Source organism: Strix aluco, chromosome 2, assembly GCF_031877795.1.
Source record: "Strix aluco isolate bStrAlu1 chromosome 2, bStrAlu1.hap1, whole genome shotgun sequence".
Lineage (NCBI taxonomy): Eukaryota > Metazoa > Chordata > Aves > Strigiformes > Strigidae > Strix > Strix aluco.
In genome coordinates this window covers 137,166,322-137,186,751 of record NC_133932.1, presented here as the reverse complement: position 1 = coordinate 137,186,751, position 20,430 = coordinate 137,166,322, and the positions used below count along the sequence as shown (strand labels likewise).

Below are 20,430 nucleotides of genomic sequence, written 5' to 3'. Positions count from 1 at the left end.
TTGAAGAGTCGGGCTGACCCAGCACTGCAAACTGTCAATGTTAGGTTAATGGTTGGACTGGAGGATCTTCAAGGGCTTTTCCAACCCAGATGATTCTGGGATTCTGTGATTCTATGATGCAGATACACATTCAGCAGACTCTGGGTCTGGATAACGGCGTAACACAGACACAAATGTCACCTGGGAAAGATCAGCAGGAGGGTAAAGATAAAAACCTGTTGTCATGGCAGCACATCTCTGTTCTGTTAGCTAAATGCATCTTCTTTTCTTCCTCTACTAGCGCTGATGAACTTTTTGCCCACAAAGATGGTCGAGCACTGCGACAGGCTGCTCTGAGTGGTCGGGCTGCGTCCACCCTCGGACGACCCAGCTGGTGAAAGCCCTGAGTAACGGCGTTTGGCCTCGCAGCTGAGCTGGCTTTGAACAGGAGGTTGGAGTAGAGACCTCCTGAAGTCTCTTCCAACCCGAACGATGCTCTAATCCTATGAGTTTTCATCTCTTTAGTATCACTGAGGTTGGAAAAGACCCTTAAGAACATCGAGTCCAACTGTAAGTATCTCTACAGACCTGTCATCTAGAGCTGTGAGTACATAAGAGATGACAGTAAAGCAGGATCTGTGAGGAGAAGAGGTCTGTGCTCTAACCAGGATGACCAAGAACCACACAAGTTCATTTCTCCCAACTCTCACAAAAGCTGCATTGCCAAGTCACTGACAGCACCTGAGCCTCAACCGTTCCATGTGGGTACTGGTACCTACCCAGAGCCTCGTCTACAGAGCAGATCCATTCCCCGCAGAGCAGGGGCTCTTCGATTCCATGCCACAAGGTACATAAGGGCTATGACAGATGAGTAAAGTGTAAATTGCAAAACGGAACAGACAGACCAGGGGATGCATCCCCAACAAACTTCAGGAAGAAAGGGAAGACTCAATGATTAAGAGGAGAACAGCCGCCAGAAAAACCACTGGAGACAAACGGGAACACAGAAATTAAAAATTGAAGAGGTTAAAGCAAACAGTGAATCACATCTAATCCTGGCAACAAACGAGTGTGGTCCTTCTCTGAGCCTGACGGTTCTGTGGGACTGGGCTACTCAGAAAAAGTGTCCCTGGCCCAGGAGTTGGTCGGAGCTACAGAACTCACCTCCATCCAGCAGCAACTTGACGGTCAGGTAGTCATCGGCCAGTACGGCGTAGTGTAGAGCTGTGCAGCCCTTGAAATTGGCTCGGACGTTCAGGCGGTTGTTGAAGTCGTCCTCCCGGGTTACAAGGACTGCAGGGGAAGAAGAAGGAAAGCTCAGCTCACGGAGATAGTCAAGACCTGCTTGTCTGAACGTGCACCAGCAGCATGCACCACCCACCTCCCCCCAGCTCTGGAAGCTCATTAAGGGCCTGATGGCCTTTTCCAGGAGACAATCAAGACCCCGGTGGGGGTTTCTGGTGGCTGCCATCCCCACGCTACCGAGCAGCAGTGGAGGTGAAGACAACAGGGTTCCCACAAAGCTGGTCACGGCCTTCACAGAGCCCAGGCAGGGGAGGAGGTGGCTGGAGAAAGCCCAGAGACCTCTCAGCCTTGTTCTAACTGTGGCCTTTTTGCACTTTCAAAGTGAAATCAGGAGTCAACACAAGCAAGTAATATAGAGACTTCTGCCTTTTTTTCCCCTTTTATTGGCCAGTAGGGTCACCAAAACCTACAAGCTGTAACCAAGAGGAAAGAGGCGGTGGGGCTGAGGGCTGACAGCGAGCCCGTGGGACAGCAGGCCACTGGGAATGCCTGGGGGAACTCCTCTGGGTCAGGCTAAGCTTCCCCACTCCCACCGCTCAGGTGCCCAGCTCCTCCGCCCAGAATCACAGAATCATCTGGGTTGGAAAAGACCTTGGACACGCTCGAGTCATTCAATGGCCTTTTTGGAGTGAGGGGCCCAAAACTGAACCCAGGAATCGAGGGGCGGCCTCACCAGTGCCGAGCACAGGGGTAAGATCCCTTCCCTGTCCCTGCTGGCCACGCTAGTGCTGACACAAGCCAGGATGCCATTGGCCTTCTTGGCCACCTGGGCACACTGCTGGCTCATTATCAATCAATCCCCCCCAGGTCCCTCTCTGACTGGCAGCTCTCCAGCCACTCCTCCCCAAGCCTGTAGCACTGCTGGGGGTTGTTGTGGCCCAAGGGCAGCACCCGGCATTTGGCCTTAGTGAAATTCCCCCAGTTGGCCTCAGCCCATCGCTCCAGCCTGGCCAGATCTCTACTCCACACTTTCCAGAAATGTCAAGAAGTAGCCACTGAAAAGCAGGAACTCTTCCAAAAACGCTTCCTTTCTAACCAAGAAGTACTACCTGCCGCAGAGCATGATACTCAACTCAGTTCTGCTCCTGTCCATACCTACGCACTTGCCAGCTTTGGTTTGTGCTGAAACCAGCTGTTCTTTGGGACTTTTAGCCCGTGTTTGCTTAGCCACCCACACGGCGTGCTCCGTGAGGTGTATTCCTCGATGCTCCCAGGATGGAAATAACTCATCATAACACATTTTCCAGCTCAGTAGGAAGCCTGGAATCCCCTGAGCAAATGCAATTACACCGAGCCCTGGCAGGTTTTGTGAAATCAGACCTAGAAATGGTGAGGTTTCTTTGAACAGAAACCGCTGCTTTCTAAAGCTGATTAATTATAATTTTTTGCTCCCCTGAGCTCTACTGAATGCCAGGATGCAACAGAAACTCTGCACAAGGGAAAGCTCAACGACTTGTGCCTGTGGGCCAGAGCAAAGCTGGGCCACGGCGTTCCCAGGAGGACAGGAGAAGGACTGCGCAGTGACACAGACCCACTCAAACGCTAAACCCTCCCCAGCAGGTGCAAAATCAGAATCGGAAGTGCCAAGTAGGAAGATCGGGGAAGGTGCTAAATCAAACTGATGTGCAGAGCACAGACTGAACGACGTCTGCAACGGTCCCATGCGAGCTTAGACCCGGATGCGTGGTGGGAGAGGTGAAGGTGCCTCCACTGCCAACGCTCTTAATCAAAGACCTATTTCTAGATGCTCTTTCTGCAATGGGAACAAATATTCTCCCAAGCCAGGAGAAAATCACTCCCGATACTCACAGAATCCCAGAATCATCTCAGTTGGAAAAGCCCTTGAAGCTCCTCCAGTCCAACCATGAACCTCACACTGACCGTTCCCAACTCCACCAGATCCCTCAGCGCTGGGTCAAACTCAGTGATTACTACAAGGCAGTGGTGATGTCTGCGAGCAGAAGCTGTGACCCTGCCCACCATCGCTTGGATTTCAAGGAAATTCCTAATTCTGGGAGTCTCCAGCAGACCAGTGCATGTGTCCGGGGTGGGCTCCAGCACCCAGGGTCCACAGGAGGGGTCTGCAGCACCGATACTCCTCTGCAGCTGGTCTAAGGGTCAGGTATTAGAAAACCTCCTGGTTTTTAAGCCCTTCGCTCTGGTCATCAGCGAAAACGAACAGTGGAAAAAAATAAAGTGGCTCTTGCTAGGTATTGAAGGAAACACCACGCTGCTGATTCGGTGGGAAAGGAGATTTGTGGGAGCAGAGACGGGACCTTCACGATATCAGCCCTGAGAGCATTCAGTGCCCTGGAGTAAGGCCTGACCTAAGGCCTGGCCAGACGGGCAGTCATGGCCACCAAGAGCTTCTGCACTTCCCAGTCGAGAACCCCAGTTAAGAACCAGTCGACCTTCCCAGTCAAGAACTCCCGCTCTCACGTCAGACAGGAGGGCAGAGCCCACCCTCATTTTGTTATAATGAGCTGACGCTATCGCTCAGGGCCGTGAGCTTGGACAGGCACTGCACTATATCTTGATTTAGGGATCTGGTGGAGTTGAGAATGGTCAGGGTGAGGTTAATGGTTGGACTGGATGATATTCAAGGTCTTTTCCAACCGAGGTGATTCTGGGATTCTGGGATTCTGTAATTTTTGAGGAAAGGGAGACTGTCATGGCCAATGCAGAGTTAATGGAGACTGAAGAAGCCCTCACTGAGCTGGGGGAAGGGGGCAATACCTGGCCACGACCCTTCCCAACCCTCCCAACTTTGAGAGATCCCACAAGCACACAGCCCCACCACGGAGCCCCGGCGATGGAGGGGCTGGCATGGGCTGTCTCCCATGGAATCAACACCACCCAAATTGTGGGCAAAATCCTGCTCCTGGAGGTGCGCTCAGCTCTGAGGTGAGCAGGTCTGTAACCAAAACTCAGTAAAGCCACGTTCAGGGACTTCACCATCAAGAACCTGAAAGGGCTCTGAGCTTGTCCCAGCAAAGCACCTCGATTCCTGGGTTCAGTTTTGGGCCCCTCACTCCAAAAAGGCCATTGAATGACTCGAGCGTGTCCAGAGAAGGGCAACGGAGCTGGTGCAGGGTCTGGAGCACAGGTGTGATGGGGAGCGGCTGAGGGAACTGGGGGGGTTTAGTGTGGAGAAGAGGAGGCTGAGGGGAGACCTCATGGCCCTCTCCAACTCCCTGAGAGGAGGGTGCAGAGAGGGGGGATGAGTCTCTTGAGCCAAGGAACCAGCGGCAGGACAAGAGGGAATGGCCTCAAGCTGCGCCAGGGCAGGGTCAGACTGGCTCTTAGGAAGGATTTCTTTGCAGAAGGGGTTGTTGGGCGTTGGAATGGGCTGCCCAGGGCAGGGGGGGAGTCCCCATCCCTGGAGGGGTTGAAGAGTCGGGCTGACCCAGCGCTGAGGGATCTGGTGGAGTTGGGAACGGTCAGGGTGAGGTTCATGGTTGGACTGGAGGAGCTTCAAGGGCTTTTCCAACCCAGATGATTCTGGGATTCTGTAAAGCAAGCAGAGCAGGCGGCAGACCCACAGCGGGGCAGTCCCCACCTTCCCTCCAAAGAGCTCCCAACACGTTTCCAGAAGATTTGAAAAGTTCAGAAAAGCGAAACACTGCAATGAATACCTGATGCCGCCCTAGCCCAGCATCTCCACTAATGAACCGCAGTACCTCCAGAAGATCAATTAATGCCCTGGCTCCTTTCCTTTCCTGGGTCTTTTCTCCAAGCATCCAGGGTGAGTATGTATATTTATTTATTTGTCGTCATTTCCTACCCAGGGAGGAGCAGGATAATGAACTGCGTGCGTCAGGGAAGATGAATCTGAGATACTAGGGAGCAGTGCAGTAAAGAGATTAAAGTGTTATTATTGTTGGGTTTTTTCCCCCATGGTCCGTTGTGACAGCTCGGCCGTCATCTGTAAAAAATGTCTCAGAGAGAGATAATCATCGGAAACTCAATAAAGCGTCAGGGGAAGCCTCGTCTACCATCAATCACTGGGTGCCTGGAAATTTTCAGCCCTCTGTCTCCCTTCCTGCCATCCATATAAATGTCTGTAATATATTTTGTGCAGTGTTTGTGGAGCATACCCTCTCGATTTGGATGTTTTTATGAAAAAATATTTATACACGAAATATGTAAATGTGTAAAAAAAGTAAAAAACAAAGGCAGTTTCTCTCTCTCCCTCTCTTCTTAAAAATGCAACTGAATTTATTCTTTTTAATAAAACATGTCAACCAAAGAATTAATGCAACTTCTTACTGAGTGGCCTTATCTTTTCTTCCCCCCCAAAATATATAATGTTATAGGGGGATGAATGCAGACAAAAACAATTAACTTTATTGGTTGATATACTTTGTCTTAAATAAAGTCTATGTACATGCATTATGTATTGGCATTCCATTGCTCATCTTTTAATGTTGTTTCATGCATTTTGCATTCGCTGCTACAGCGATCTGATAGATGCATGTTCTCACTTCCATCAAGGAGCAGGTCTATCGCACGGGTGGGTTGCAGTGAGGGATGGGAGCGGGGAGCTTTTAAAAATAAAGTAACGCCCTGTCAAAACTGTCCCCTCACTGATTCATCTTCTTAACTCGACCTGTGTTTTGCAAAAGGTTCAAATATTGCACCTTCATTAGAGTTTAGAGAGCTTTCAGCTCTTGGTGGGGAGGCAAAAGGCACAGACAGAATCCCAGAATCCCAGAGTCATCGAGGTTGGAAAAGCCCTTGAAGCTCCTCCAGTCCAACCATGAACCTCACCCTGACCGTTCCCAACTCCACCAGATCCCTCAGCGCTGGGTCAACCCGACTCTTCAACCCCTCCAGGGATGGGGACTCCCCCCCTGCCCTGGGCAGCCCATTCCAACGCCCAACAACCCCTTCTGCAAAGAAATACTTCCTAAGAGCCAGTCTGACCCTGCCCTGGCGCAGCTTGAGGCCATTCCCTCTTGGCCTGCCGCTGGGTCCTTGGCTCAAGAGACTCATCCCCCCTCTCTGCACCCTCCTCTCAGGGAGTTGCAGAGGGCCAGGAGGTCTCCCCTCAGCCTCCTCTTCTCCACACTAAACCCCCCCAGTTCCCTCAGCCGCTCCCCATCACACCTGTGCTCCAGACCCTGCACCAGCTCCGTTGCCCTTCTCTGGACACGCTCGAGTCATTCAATGGCCTTTTTGGAGTGAGGGGCCCAAAACTGAACCCAGGAATCGAGGGGCGGCCTCACCAGTGCTGAGTCCAGGGGTAAGATCCCTTCCCTGTCCCTGCTGGCCACGCTAGTGCTGATACAAGCCAGGATGCCATTGGCCTTCTTGGCCACCTGGGCACACTGCTGGCTCATTATCAATCGATCCCCCCCAGGTCCCTCTCTGACTGGCAGCTCTCCAGCCACTCATCCCAAGACAGACCAAGGGATCATGTCACCATCTGATTTTGGCTCTGCAAACCGTGCAGGACAACCAAAATCTCCGGGCAATTGGCGCTGCTTCCTCCACTTCTCTCCTTACAGCAGCTAGAAAAAGCTTTACCCTCAACACCGGAGATCAGAGCCCAGAAACGCAGCCCCCGGGGATGCAGCAGCGCCCGGGCAGGCAAGTGCTGGCAGCTGGCCGAGCTCCGGCAGGGCGAGGGGGATGGCGGGGACGCGGGCCATGCTCTGCCAGCTCAGGGCCCAGCCCGGCGGGTCAGCAAGGTGCTCGGAGAGGCTTCTGGTGTGGGTAAGGCAAGAGCCGGGGATGTTTTAGCAAGGTCAGGTCCTGCCAGAGTTCCTGCCAGCCCAGGGACCAGAAACATCTGAGAAACATGCAGCTGGGCACCAAGATCCCCCCTGAGATCACAAAGCCAAGCAAATGAATCACCGTTTATCGTCATAAAAAGTGGAAACAGTCTGGGAAATTTAAATCAGTCTGAATAAACAGAGCAGGGCTCTGAGCAACCTGCTCTGGTGGAAATATCCCTGCCTGTGGTGGGGGGGTTGAATCAGATGACCTTGGAAGGTCCCTTCAACCCAAACCCTCTTGTGAGTTTAAGTCTGCATCAGCACCCCAGCAACGGGGATAACGTTAGGCTGAGATTGGAATTTGAGACATCGGCCAAGAAAAGTCATAACACGATGAAGACACTGCAAAATATTTTCTCATTTTCATGTAAAAACTTCAAGGGCTGAAAGCTAACGCCAACGCCTGCCCAAAAATCAGCAGCAGTAATTGCAACCAGTGACATCATTCAGATTTATTTCAACTAGATGAGTCTTTCTTAATTTTATATTTATTTCTAAGATCCAGAGTAAGGCTACTGGTGGACTATACTGCCCCGAACCCTCCTCCTTCCCCAGCAAGAGGCTGCATGTGGGTTAACAGGACGATGCTCCGATCTACAACTTTTTTGCTACGTTCTGGCTATGTAAAAGCAGGTTATCTCTAGGACGTTGAAGGATTGCTTCTCATAAACACCTACATCATGTTTTCTCTCTCATCTTCAGACGTACCCTCACCCACGTACCATCAGTTACTCTGCATTTAAATGGAAGCTGAAGCTAGCTCTAAAAAAATAACGAGGTCAAATTTCCATTTCAAAGCCAGGGAACAAAATTTTGGGAGGCGAAAAGCAAATGCAGGTAGCTGCACACAAACAATATTACCTTCCAAAGAATGGAGGCCTTTTTCCTTGGCAGTCTCATACACGCTGCTGAAATCATCTCCAAGGTTTGGATCTGCATTCGCTGCGAGCAGGATCTTCACCACACTGTTACAAATCAGAACAAAAATAAGGCAGAGGTAGGACATGAGTAACTGAAGCCCTTCAGAGGCTGAGAAGGGAGACAGGGCTCAGAAAGCTCCTCAAACCCCGCCAGCTAGCGAAGGGAAGTTAAACCAACAACCACAATTAAACAGTTCAACAGTCTGAACCCAGCTGGGTGTGGGAGGCACTGGGGGCAGAGGTGACACTGAGGGGCCGCAGCCCTCCCACAACAACCCGCACAGAACAGACCCTCAGCGTGAGTCGTATTCCCAGCCCACTGCGGGAATCTGAAACGTCCTTGTAGCTTTGCAGGTCTGGCTCAGTGGTGTAAACTATCCCCAGCCACAGCCAGAGCCTGACCTTGGCTCCGAGACCCTACAATTTATGGCCTTCACGGTGTCTCTGCCTCAATGCAGCTGATGGAAGCCACCCATGAAAAGGCATCTCCTGCACCCACATGGGCTATGAGAGACAACTAGTCCCTCCTCGCCTCCTTCTGCCTTCACAGGAGGAAGCACCAACCTCAGCAGTTCAAAAATAAATTTCTATTGCATTAATTAAATGGGGTTCTGGAAGAAAAGCATCTGACTGCTGCATGAAGTTCAGGCAAATCCCCGTCTCTGAGAACCAGACAATTCGTATGAATCACGATGGAAGACAGCCTGCTCCTCTGCAACCAGCCTGGCACTGCCGCGACTTCTGAAAGAGGTTTAACCTCTGAATTTGTAGAGAAGGTTGCAGAGAGGGGGGATGAGTCTCTTGAGCCAAGGAACCAGCGGCAGGCCAAGAGGGAATGGCCTCAAGCTGCGCCAGGGCAGGGTCAGACTGGCTCTTAGGAAGGATTTCTTTGCAGAAGGGGTTGTTGGGCGTTGGAATGGGCTGCCCAGGGCAGGGGGGGAGTCCCCATCCCTGGAGGGGTTGAAGAGTCGGGCTGACCCAGCGCTGAGGGATCTGGTGGAGTTGGGAACGGTCAGGGTGAGGTTCATGGTTGGACTGGAGGAGCTTCAAGGGCTCTTCCAACCTCGATGATTCTGGGATTCTGTGATTCTAAGAACTTCCCATTATTTTACACTGCAGCTGCAGGACCCATGGGAGAGGCAGGTCCTATGGCAATGCAGGCAGGACACCCCGGACTACAGCTCTGCTACGAGCCATAAAGTCACCACCACGCTGCAGAGGAGAGGTAACAGGGGACATACAAGCCAGGCCGTGCTGGTGTGGAAGTCTTCCATCTCTGCTTCTGAACCCAAACAATCATCAGGCAAGAATTAGATTTCGCACCACCTCTGAAAGCAGCTTGAAGCCAGTTAATTCTTAATTTTTTTTCCAGAGTTCAAGCTTTCCATGACAACTAGACAGTAACTCGTTAGCTAGCATTCATCACTGGTGACACGGCTCACGGGCTGACAGCGACGGGCACTGCAGACTGACTGACACGTATCTGCAGGCTGTGTCTTGTCAAGTCACATTTAGAATTTAACTTAAGCTCCTCTCCCATTTACCCCTTAAATGCATTAGCGGAATAAAAGGTGGTTATTTTATTCCTTGAACACAGTACAATAGAGGCCAGCTCCCCACTGGGACACGCTTCACCACGCACAAAGTTACTTCTCATGAGCAAAGCACCAGGCTGGGAGCCAGGAGATCCCCCGCCATCTCCCGTGGAGCACAGGGAGTTACTTATGTTGGTACTTCAACCGCACCCTTCGCTTCAAAATATTGAGGTTGACTTGCACTGGATCTTACTCATCAAACAGCAACTACCAGCTATGACCTTTCATCATTTCAGTGTAGTCAGGAGCTCTTTACACTGACGATTTTCTTGAACACTTTGAGTTGCACACAATCCAATTAGATACCTGATGGTTAGAACTGGTACTAAGGATGGGGATCACCTCATCTACTTTCAGATATCACTAATGGAGGATGTGAAGTCCTCTCCCATCACAGATGTGCTCACTCTTTACCCCTCAAATCCCTCCAACTGGCCTGAATCTTCTTTCAGTTCATCCACCACTTTTGATCGTGTTGCAAGGGCCAGTGTGTGAGATCATCTCCTACCACCAGCACAGTTCCTGCGAGACACAACCTTCCTGCCTCATCCGCACTCCTCTTGGCACGGAGGGTGTGCTGCCGCTGTAAGCCAAAACGGCTTGCTAACATTTGTTTTTCCTCTTCATCTTCCTTTTCATCTTACTAAATATTTTTTACTGAGAATAAATTAAAATGTCACTTCTGGTACGTGCAGACACAGATGAAGGTTGGTGGTTTCATGAAGAAGAAATGGGTTTGAAGATAAGACAGTAATAAATAAGAGAGTTGGGGCCTATTCTTGAAGATAACAGGAACAAGGATGGCACAAATTAAAACAAACCAGCTCAAGGCACAACACAGCTGCACAACACCTCCTAAACAGACCTTTGTGAGCACTCCTGAGCACTGAGGTCAACCAACAGATGTGGGGAGGAAGACTACCAACGACCCCCAGGGACCCCTTGAGACAACAGATCCCAGAATCCCATAATCATCGGGGTTGGAAAAGCCCTTGAAGCTCCTCCAGTCCAACCATGAACCTCACACTGACCGTTCCCAACTCCACCAGATCCCTCAGTGCTGGGTCAGCCCGACTCTTCAACCCCTCCAGGGATGGGGACTCCCCCCCTGCCCTGGGCAGCCCATTCCAACGCCCAACAACCCCTTCTGCAAAGAAATCCTTCCTAAGAGCCAGTCTGACCCTGCCCTGGTGCAGCTTGAGGCCATTCCCTCTTGGCCTGTTGCTGGTTCCTTGGCTCAAGAGACTCATCCCCCCTCTCTGCACCCTCCTCTCAGGGAGTTGGAGAGGGCCAGGAGGTCTCCCCTCAGCCTCCTCTTCTCCACACTAAACCCCCCCAGTTCCCTCAGCCGCTCCCCATCACACCTGTGCTCCAGACCCTGCACCAGCTCCGTTGCCCTTCTCTGGACACGCTCGAGTCATTCAATGGCCTTTTTGGAGTGAGGGGCCCAAAACTGAACCCAGGAATCGAGGGGCGGCCTCACCAGTGCTGAGCACAGGGGTAAGATCCCTTCCCTGTCCCTGCTGGCCACGCTAGTGCTGATACAAGCCAGGATGCCATTGGCCTTCTTGGCCACCTGGGCACACTGCTCCTTTATGTCGCCTCACATAAAAGGACGCTGCCTGACCTTTTCCACTGACCTCTATGGCCTCAGCAAAATGGAAAGCGAGAGAGAGGTTTGGCTGCTACTAAAGCCACATGAGCCCAAGTGCGTGGCTTTGGCTGTCCAGAGAGCTACAGTCTTGGCCCACCAGCCCAGGCTCTGTCATTAGGGAGGTCGTTAGGTAGGAGGGCTGTCAAGTTCACTTTCAGTGTCTGGGCGGGAGGTGTTGCCAAGTCTACGGAACAGGTGCCACAGCCAGGCTTTCTACCCGGGAAAGTTCTACAACGGGTCATTGATCCGTGCAAATTCTTCTGGAGAATCCAGTGCTGGATTCCTCTGGAGACACCCTGCATCTCCAGTACTGGGTGCTACCATGCTCAGCCCAGTCATCGAGAGAACCGCATCTGAGATCCCGAAGAGGCAGGTCCTAGGGAAAGCGGAACAGGATGGAAGCTGGTGGGGCAGGTACTGCTCTGCTGCCCTATGGGATCCGTGTGGGTGACCTCCTTGCTCCTAGAGATGAACAGAAGCCACCATCAGTGCAACGTGCCTCAGTTCAGCCTGTGATGATCTCACCCCAGCAGCTGGGTCACTGCGATTCCGGCATCAGCGTCTACAGCAGAAAGCCAGGCCTTTCTGGTCGTTCAGGTCCTTAGAAGTTCAGGTTCTGATATGGTCAAACTGCCCTTCTTGGACCCTGACCTCACGGCTGTCAGCACCAAGGAGATCCCTCTACTCCAGTTTTAGCTGACAGGCTATCATATATTTTAATGTCTTCCTCATTTTAAAAGAACGGATCCCAAGTCCCAGTGCAGGACTTTAATCCACAACTTGCAGCCCAGGGGTGAGCTGTGGGTACCGACTGAGTCCCATGATAACACACAATGACGTCAGTTCCTTGGTGACTCCATCCATCTTCCTTCCCTGGACTTAGTGTCTCCCTTGAAATGAATGTTCTTCCCGGGCACCTCACCAGGTACCACCTCCACGTGCTCTCAGCGACTCTTGGAAGCCCCTTCCTCTTCATTCAGCGCTTCTCTCCAGGCAAAAACCTTCCATGAAAACTTTAGCAGAGGACCACAAATGCCAGATGTAAGGTGGTCTAAGAGTGAAAGTGGGAGGTGACGAGGTTAGAACTGCTCCGCTCCGTTAACAACCCTCGACACCACTTCCCCCCCAGTGATAAGAAACATTTCCTTAGCTCTTAAGACAGCTGGGAGGCTCAAGTTTAATACGCATGGATATCATCTCTTACTGGCAAAATGTGTTCCAAAAGCCTGGCCCAGTTTTGGGCTGCGATCCAGCTCTGTAGGCAGGGAGGACTCGCTGGGTTAATAACAAGGCGTTGCACATTCAGCCTCCCTCTCCAATCATCTTTCAATCTCACCTCCTGCTTTTGGGACGTGCTGTCCCCTCCAGGCACTTCTGCACCAGACAGACGTTCCCGGAATCACAAATATTGATCATCCCTCTCCAATTTGCAGGTAATGGGACACTCAAGCAAATTAGCCCTTAGGAAAGGTAACGGCACCATCAAAATCCAGAGTAACCACGCTCATCAGCGTAAAGCGTGTGAATGGCATCGGAATAAGCAAGGGACTTGTAAAATCAGACGATGCTCGCAAAGCACGGTCTAAGCAATGCAGTCCCTGGGTAAAAATCTCAGGTTTCCCAGGGAGAAGAGGGGTAACTGCTCCAGTAGTTGTGGGGGTCAGTTAAGGAAGCTCTGGTGAAGGTGCTAGAGAAGGCAGAAAGCATTTTTCTCTCTTGCACTTCTTTCAGCTAATTACAGAATGACAGAATCGTCTGGGTTGGAAAAGCCCTTGAAGCTCCTCCAGTCCAACCATGAACCTCACCCTGACCGTTCCCAACTCCACCAGATCCCTCAGCGCTGGGTCAGCCCGACTCTTCAACCCCTCCAGGGATGGGGACTCCCCCCCTGCCCTGGGCAGCCCATTCCAACGCCCAACAGCCCCTTCTGCAAAGAAATCCTTCCTAAGAGCCAGTCTGACCCTGCCCTGGCGCAGCTTGAGGCCATTCCCTCTTGGCCTGCCGCTGGTTCCTTGGCTCAAGAGACTCATCCCCCCTCTCTGCACCCTCCTCTCAGGGAGTTGGAGAGGGCCATGAGGTCTCCCCTCAGCCTCCTCTTCTCCACACTAAACCCCCCCAGTTCCCTCAGCCGCTCCCCATCACACCTGTGCTCCAGACCCTGCACCAGCTCCGTTGCCCTTCTCTGGACACGCTCGAGTCATTCAATGGCCTTTTTGGAGTGAGGGGCCCAAAACTGAACCCAGGAATCGAGGGGCGGCCTCACCAGTGCCGAGCACAGGGGTAAGATCCCTTCCCTGTCCCTGCTGGCCAATTATCTATGAATAACAGGGTGAGTTTTAAATGGAGGATTCTCTGGCCCATATACCTCCCATTTCCTTCCTCGTGCTGCCAGGCGTTGGGGCAGAACAACGCTCTGTGCCAGATGTAGAGGGTCAGGCGTCCCTCCATAACTCACCTGTGCTCAACACCCTCAACAAGCCGAGTTTTAATTTGCTGATCAAGTTTTCATTAGATTAGAGGCAGAGCCTATTCAGCAGCGTGAATATAAATCTAAATTGACCCCAGTGATGAGTCAGAGGGCAATGCTTAACTGAAGCTTGCTGGGCAGTTCAATCGATTGGAGAAAGTGTTTTCTGCTTTTAATGGCTGGACCAACATATTGTTAAATAAATAAATACATACATACAATACAGGGGGCGGGGAAATCAATGACGAGATGGCTGGAGGTGACTGGGGCTGCGTCAGGAGAGACGTTGTGCCTGGACCACAGGCAGCTGGGGTTGGTGAACCAAGAAGTCCAGTGATCCCCATGACCGTGAGTTATCAGCACAATGCAAAAGCCTTGATGGGTTTTGATACGCGGCTGCCCCGAGCTCTGGCAGAAGCCACAGGTCCTGCCTGGACACAAAGAAGATCCCTTGTGTGGTTATATCTTAACTCTCTGTAAAACTCAGCAGGGGCAGGAGGGCTGGGGTAAGCTGCTGTTTGCACTCCAGTCCCTGTTCTCTCCTTTTTTTTCCTCAGATGAGGTCTAAATGTGGATGTGTGCCTTCTCAGGAATAAGTTTACACCTACCTGTGGCACAGAAAGCAGGGCAGCCACAGCATTCCCTCACTCTGTGGCGGTTTAGTATTGACCCAGATGAAAATGATCCTTCCCCCAAAAAAGGGATGAAAAGGGCTTATGGAATCCAAAAAAGAGAAAAAGCTCTTGGAGGGTGATAATTGTTATATTATTCACAACGGTTTTCTCTTGAGAGCGTGGCTCAGGTGGGCAGGAATGGCCGAGCGGACACCGTCCCTCAGAAACACCCGGATGGGGAGTAGTTGAAAGACAATAAAGCCCCAGTTATTAGGATGAAGCCCTCAAAATGTGCTGCCATCGCAGCTGAAAACCACCTTCAACTCCTCAGGTCTTTGACAGGCAACGCTATGGGCCCTACGTGCTTCCAAAAGCATCCAGATATTTCTCCAGCTCTGCTGCAGACAGCGCTGAATGAGTTGCCTGAAGTGAAAGGAGTGAAAAAAATCCCAGGGAACAGATGTATGTACCTAATATAGGTAACAAGACTGCGCCAGTGAATCATGTCATTGCCCATGGACAGAAAATAGCTCCAGATAGGTCACCCTTCACTATAAGTCTTAGAACAATCCCACCAGAATATTACTATGCACGATGTATTGTTATTACCAATATAAAACATCTGTCCGGCACCTTCAGCGCACAAAATCTGGGTAGATGTGGAAGAGGCACAAGTCCCAGCAAACACGGAGGCAGAGAGCGAGCCACTTCCTGAGTCCTCTCCTCCTCCATCCTGGAGGAGGGCTGGCTGCAGGAGGAGGAGGAGGGCAAGGGAAGGGACAGGACCGTGCTGGGCCAAGCACTGTTGGTTCTGGTTCCACGTGGGAACCTCTGACCCACAACTCTTTCTGTCTGGATGGAAAGAGAGAGAAGGAAAAGGAGAGCCGAGGCACGGGGAGGAGTCTGTTGTTGATGGTCATTCCCAGCAGGAAGCAAAGAGATCCAGACCTGAAGATGGAGGGAGAAGGAGAAAGGGTGTGCAAGAAGTCAAAGCCGTGAAAAGAAAATGGAGGAGAGAAGATGATGTTGGGAACAGCTGAGGGGAATCAGAGGCTAAAGGCCCTGATGAAACAAGAACAGGCATGTCTGGGGCGTGCTTATACCATGAGCTACATCGAGGGCACCCCCAGAGAGCTCCCCGCCGACACCGAGCTGTGTGGTGCGGTGACACGCTGGAGGGAAGGGATCCATCCCAAGGGACCTGGGCAGGCTGGAGAGGGGGGACCCTCTGAACCTCATGGAGGTCAACAAGGCCAAGGGCAAGGTCCTGCCCATGGGTCAGGGCAATCCCAGGCACAAATCCAGGCTGGGCGAGGAGTGGCTGGAGAGCAGACCCAAGGAGAAGGACTTGGGGGGGTTGGGGGGTGGAAAACTGCCTGTGAGCCAGCAACGTGTGCTGGCAGCCCAGAAAGCCACCCGTGTGCTGGGCTGCACCCAGAGCAGTGTGGGCAGCAGGGCGAGGGGGGGATTCTCCCCTCTGCTCCGCTCTCGTCAGACCCCCCTGCAGTGCTGGGTCCAGCTCTGGGGGCACCAACAGCAGAAGGACACGGACCTGCTCGAGCGGGGCCAGAGGAGGCCACGGAGATGCTCGGGGGGCTGGAGCACCCCCCTGTGAGGACAGGCTGAGAGAGTTGGGGGGTTCAGCTGGAGAAGAGAAGGCTCTGGGGAGACCTTAGAGCGGCCTCCCAGGACTGAAAGGGGCTACAGGAAAGGGGGGAGGGACTCGTCATCAGCGGGGAGAGATAGGATGAGGGGGAACGGTTTTAAACTAAAAAAGGTGAGATTTAGATGAGATCTAAGGAAGAAATTGTTCCCTGTGAGGGTGGTGAGGCCCTGGCACAGGTTGCCCAGAGAAGCTGTGGCTGCCCCCTCCCGGGAAGGGTTCAAGACCAGGCTGGACGGGACTTTGGGCAACCTGGGCTAGTGGAAGGTGGCCCTGCTTGTGGCATGGGAGTGGCACTGGATGATCTTTAAACCATCCTGTGATTCTATGGATGAACAAGCAGGACCCACTGGAAAGCACACGGAGGGACGGTTCACCAGCACAGAGCATTAAGTTTGTCCCCTCCTGCTCTAAGGGACGGTGAAGCAGTCTGTACAGAAGAACACCCGTGGGCGAGGACAGATGGGGACAAGTTTCCAAGAGAATAATAAAAGAAATAAAGAAATGCTCTTTGGGCAGAGGTGCACCCTGCTCTTGTCCCTCCTCCCACCTTCCCACTCACTGAGGGCATCACTCCAAGATTCAGGCAAAGCTGCTCCCGGTGTTTGGGGTGAGAACAAAGGGCTCATTTGTGTGTAAAACAAGATGGGTGTGTGAAAAAAGGGGTATATGGAAAAAGGGGGGAGGAAGATGCGCAGAAGTACTGTAGGAAAGAGGAAAAAGGGAAGCTGGGAAGAAGAGGATTGACTCTTAAACCTGAGAAAACATGCACAAGCTGACTTAAAGCAGGCACATGCCCATCGCTCTCACCCACATCCTCTGCTGTCCCAGAAAAAAGTGACCTCTCTGCGCCACGCAGTGTGCCCAGCTGCAGCTGAGACATTCTTTGTATCAGGGCTGACCCAGCGCTGAGGGATCTAGTGGAGTTGGGAACGGTCAGGGTGAGGTTCATGGTTGGACTGGAGGAGCTTCAAGGGCTTTTCCAACCTGGATGATTCTGGGATTCTGGGATTTTCTCTCTCTTCTCTCTCCGCTGTGTAACAGGGGCACTGCTGCTGCTGTGACAGCCCTTACCAGCCCTGCAGAGGCTTAGCAGCTCCCAGTTTGTCCCTCTGGGTGCAGCTCCTCTCCACCACCCAAGCTGTGTCTGTAACTTTGGAAGCCCCTAAAATCATGCTCTGACCCCTCCCTCCCTGCCGGAGCGGTGCATCGATGGGAAGGGGCAGAAGCAGAACCAAGTGCCAGTGGTTTGGAACCACCCAAACCCATCCCATGGGAATTCCAGTTTCCAGGCTGCTCTGTGCCTTAGTTTCCCCTTCGGCACCATCAGTTCGCCGCTGAGAGGATGACTCAGTATTTCACTGCCGTTTTATTTCTGCTGAAACAATGGCAAACAGAGTAGCTGTGTGCAGAAAAGGTCACTACGCTACAAATGCACAGACACTCGGCCTGCTACGGTCCTAACTGCTTTGCTTTTTAATTTATGATAGCTTTGTCGCTCATTTTAACAAAGGCACCAAACCCACAAAGCTCTCAGTAAGCATTTAATAAAAGCTTAATTACTATAAATATGTTAAATGTGCAAAACTAGCAGGTGCAGCCAAGGGAAAGAAGCCCCTAGCAGTGGTTTTCACACAGCCTATAAATCCTCCCTTTTAAAACCGATGTCTTTCCGGGAGAATTAAGAAAGCACTTTAAAGTAGGTCTGGAAATGCAGAAGAGCAATAGGCTTTCACAAAGACTAAAAATAAAGCAGACGAGGAGCCACTCCAACTGCAAAACATAAATGAAGAGTAAGGTGGAGCGTGTGTGTGTGTACGTGCACACCCGCTCGCCTGCGTTACTCCTCAGGCCCTGACAGAAAAGCAGAGTTATGGCACAGCGTCGCAGACTACACCAAGTGACAGTTATACCTTGTTAAGCTTAGACTAAAACTAGCATCACTGCCTCATCAGCGATGTCAAAGCCAGGGGAAATTCCCCCAGCAATGGGAATTACAGCGTAAAACCTTCCTTTGCTCATGTAAACGCGGTCACGGCTGATCTGTCTTTAGCCCACAGCCCAGTTACAACCTGTAGTATCGCAGAGCTGAGGAATTCAGGCCTGGACTCCCTCTCGCATCAGAAAAGAACCATGAATGAATCTATCCGCACTTCAGGAAGGGTCTGAAACAAGGTAATAAGCTAATGAAAAGAATAAATAAAAGGAACCCCATTCTTTTAACAGTTTTTTATAGCATCAAAATTACCTTAACAAAGTGTTTTGAAAACACAGACACCAAACTGAAGTATTTGGCCACTTCCTTTATGTTTGTAACTATCACCACAGCAACGTTTGGGGGCTTAACGTGCTGGCACCACGTGCTGGGTATTTGCGGGGCAAGAGAGAGCCCCAGCTGCATGCCAGGAGAGACGCAGAGCGTAAGGGACACTAGGAAAAAGAACTAACTCCTCCAAGCCACAGAGTGGATTCTGGGAGTCCTGGTAGCCCGGGACTAGATCCCAAACCACCCCGGCTGAGAGGTGCCAAGGCTCCGCTGCTACGCACCCGTCTCCCCTCTGAAACCTCTCAGTAGGGAGGTACCACAACACCTCTTCACGTGTGTTTTGGACACAGGACATTTTCAAGAGGAAGAAAATGATCATCGTTTTGTTGTAAAAAGGGAAGACAGACCCCAAACTTGCCCGCTGGCACACGGGATTTCATCTTGTAGCTGATGGCAACTGACAGAAATCATTAATGCGGTGCCTCTGAAATTAAATTAAACATATGGACTGTAGCTGCCTAATTGGAAGAGTGAGGGCTGTGAAAATTGGGAAACATTACAGAGCTAAAGGACAGGTCACAGAAATCTCCAACAGCACAGCAGAGACTGAAAACACAGTTCTTCTCTGAAAAACGACTTTGGGAAGACAGCAATTTGGGGCTGAAGGCTTACTTTTGCCTAGTGGTTCGAAGCTGAAAACAGCTACCATGTCTCAGCCCCCTGAAGCTGCTCTGAGCAGCTTGTGCAGGTATCAGCAACCTCAAAAAAAGAAGCGGTGACAGAGCAAGCGGGTTAAACAAAATCGCACGAGCCTGCTCTCGCTGCAGGCTAAGAGTAAGCGCAGACGCTTGCTCAGCGGGCTGCGTCGTGACCGTCCCTGAGCTGCTCGTTACCTCCCCTCCGACGTGCAAGCCAGGCAACGACCCAGCTCACCTCCCCCTGCTTGACCGATGGGCTAAGAACCAAGAGTTGTAACAACTCATAATCCACCAAATCAGCTGCTGGGGCTGGATGAAGCAATTTTAGATCATCGCTCTTCACAGAGGGACCACACTTCAGAAAAAAATTAATCCTGCATCCTACTGCAAAGTGGGGTAAGTCGTATTTAGCTCCAACCTCATGTATGTACAAGGGTTGTAAGAGATCTAGAAAACCAGCAGACACTCTGCTGGGAGGGAAAAACTAATAAACATTTAAAATTCTGCAGGCAAACCCATGCCACTGAGCCAAAGCCCTCAGCTCCCCTGGCTGTGCCTTCTCCACTTCCAGAGCCGGCTGCACACACAACGCCCGGCTCTGCCGGCTCCCTGCAGGCTACGTCTGCGATTTGTCAGGGATTTCAACCTCTCTCTGTGTCGTGTTCCAGCTCAATCAATACCTTTCCCAGCCAGCAGCGAGACCCCACTGCCGACATTACAAAGCTAGAAGCGGTACGGAGGGCCAAACCCACCCAGCGGGATCAACAGAGTGGTTACACCAGGAGTAAGCCTGGCTTGTGCTCGTGTTTGCCTCCATGAAGCATCTACTCTTCCACTCTATTGTCGGAGACACGTCCTACCAACCTTCAGATATTCAAGGACTTCTTCATTTTCAATTAAAATCAGTATTCATCCAAAATGTGGGAAAAATCATTTGCCCAACACAGCTAAAAGCTTGTGGGGTTTTTTTTTGCCAGGTACCCAAATAAGACACGCCGCCGTTATCGCTCTACCAGCCTGTAACCAGGGACCAGCACGCAGGCGCTGAACGTTTTTTACTGCCTAGATGTTTTCATTAGCATTTCTACCTGATTTTAGAGCCGATTTTAGGTCATTATTGTACCATGAACAGCCTTTCTCCCCGTCTCCTCTTTGCCTTTGCAACTCGGGCAGCCCTGTTCTGGTCCACCAGTCACTCGGAATGGTCAACAGCCGTCACACTCCGTTGCTGACCATTGTCCACTGGTAAAGGTGGGAGGCTCCGAAGCCCGTCCCTCCGCGGCCGGGCAAACAACGGGGCCCGTTGCTGCTCGGACATCAAAGTTAAACAAACAGCCCCAAGCCCCCGCCTCTGGGCTCGTCTTAAGGAGCTCCCCAAGGAGGTCACGACTTTCAGCTTGTCATAGCACACATCAAAGTTTGCACCACACACGAACTCGGCACATGGATTCGAATCGTGTCGCCCGAGAGCGGATATTCAGCTTTTGTG

At 51.6% G+C, this 20,430-nt stretch overlaps 1 protein-coding gene across 1 annotated transcript in view; it reads right to left on the bottom strand.

The window, feature by feature from the left end:
- The window catches only part of CLPB (ClpB family mitochondrial disaggregase), a 96,977-nt gene that overhangs the window by 53,503 nt on the left and 23,044 nt on the right, over positions 1–20,430 (bottom strand). Inside the window, exons 4-5 of the mRNA XM_074816588.1 lie at positions 7,926–8,029; positions 1,144–1,272 (exon numbers count right to left, since the gene is read on the bottom strand). Coding sequence (XP_074672689.1) covers positions 1,144–1,272; positions 7,926–8,029 — 233 coding nt within the window. The remainder of the gene's footprint in view (positions 1–1,143; positions 1,273–7,925; positions 8,030–20,430) is intronic.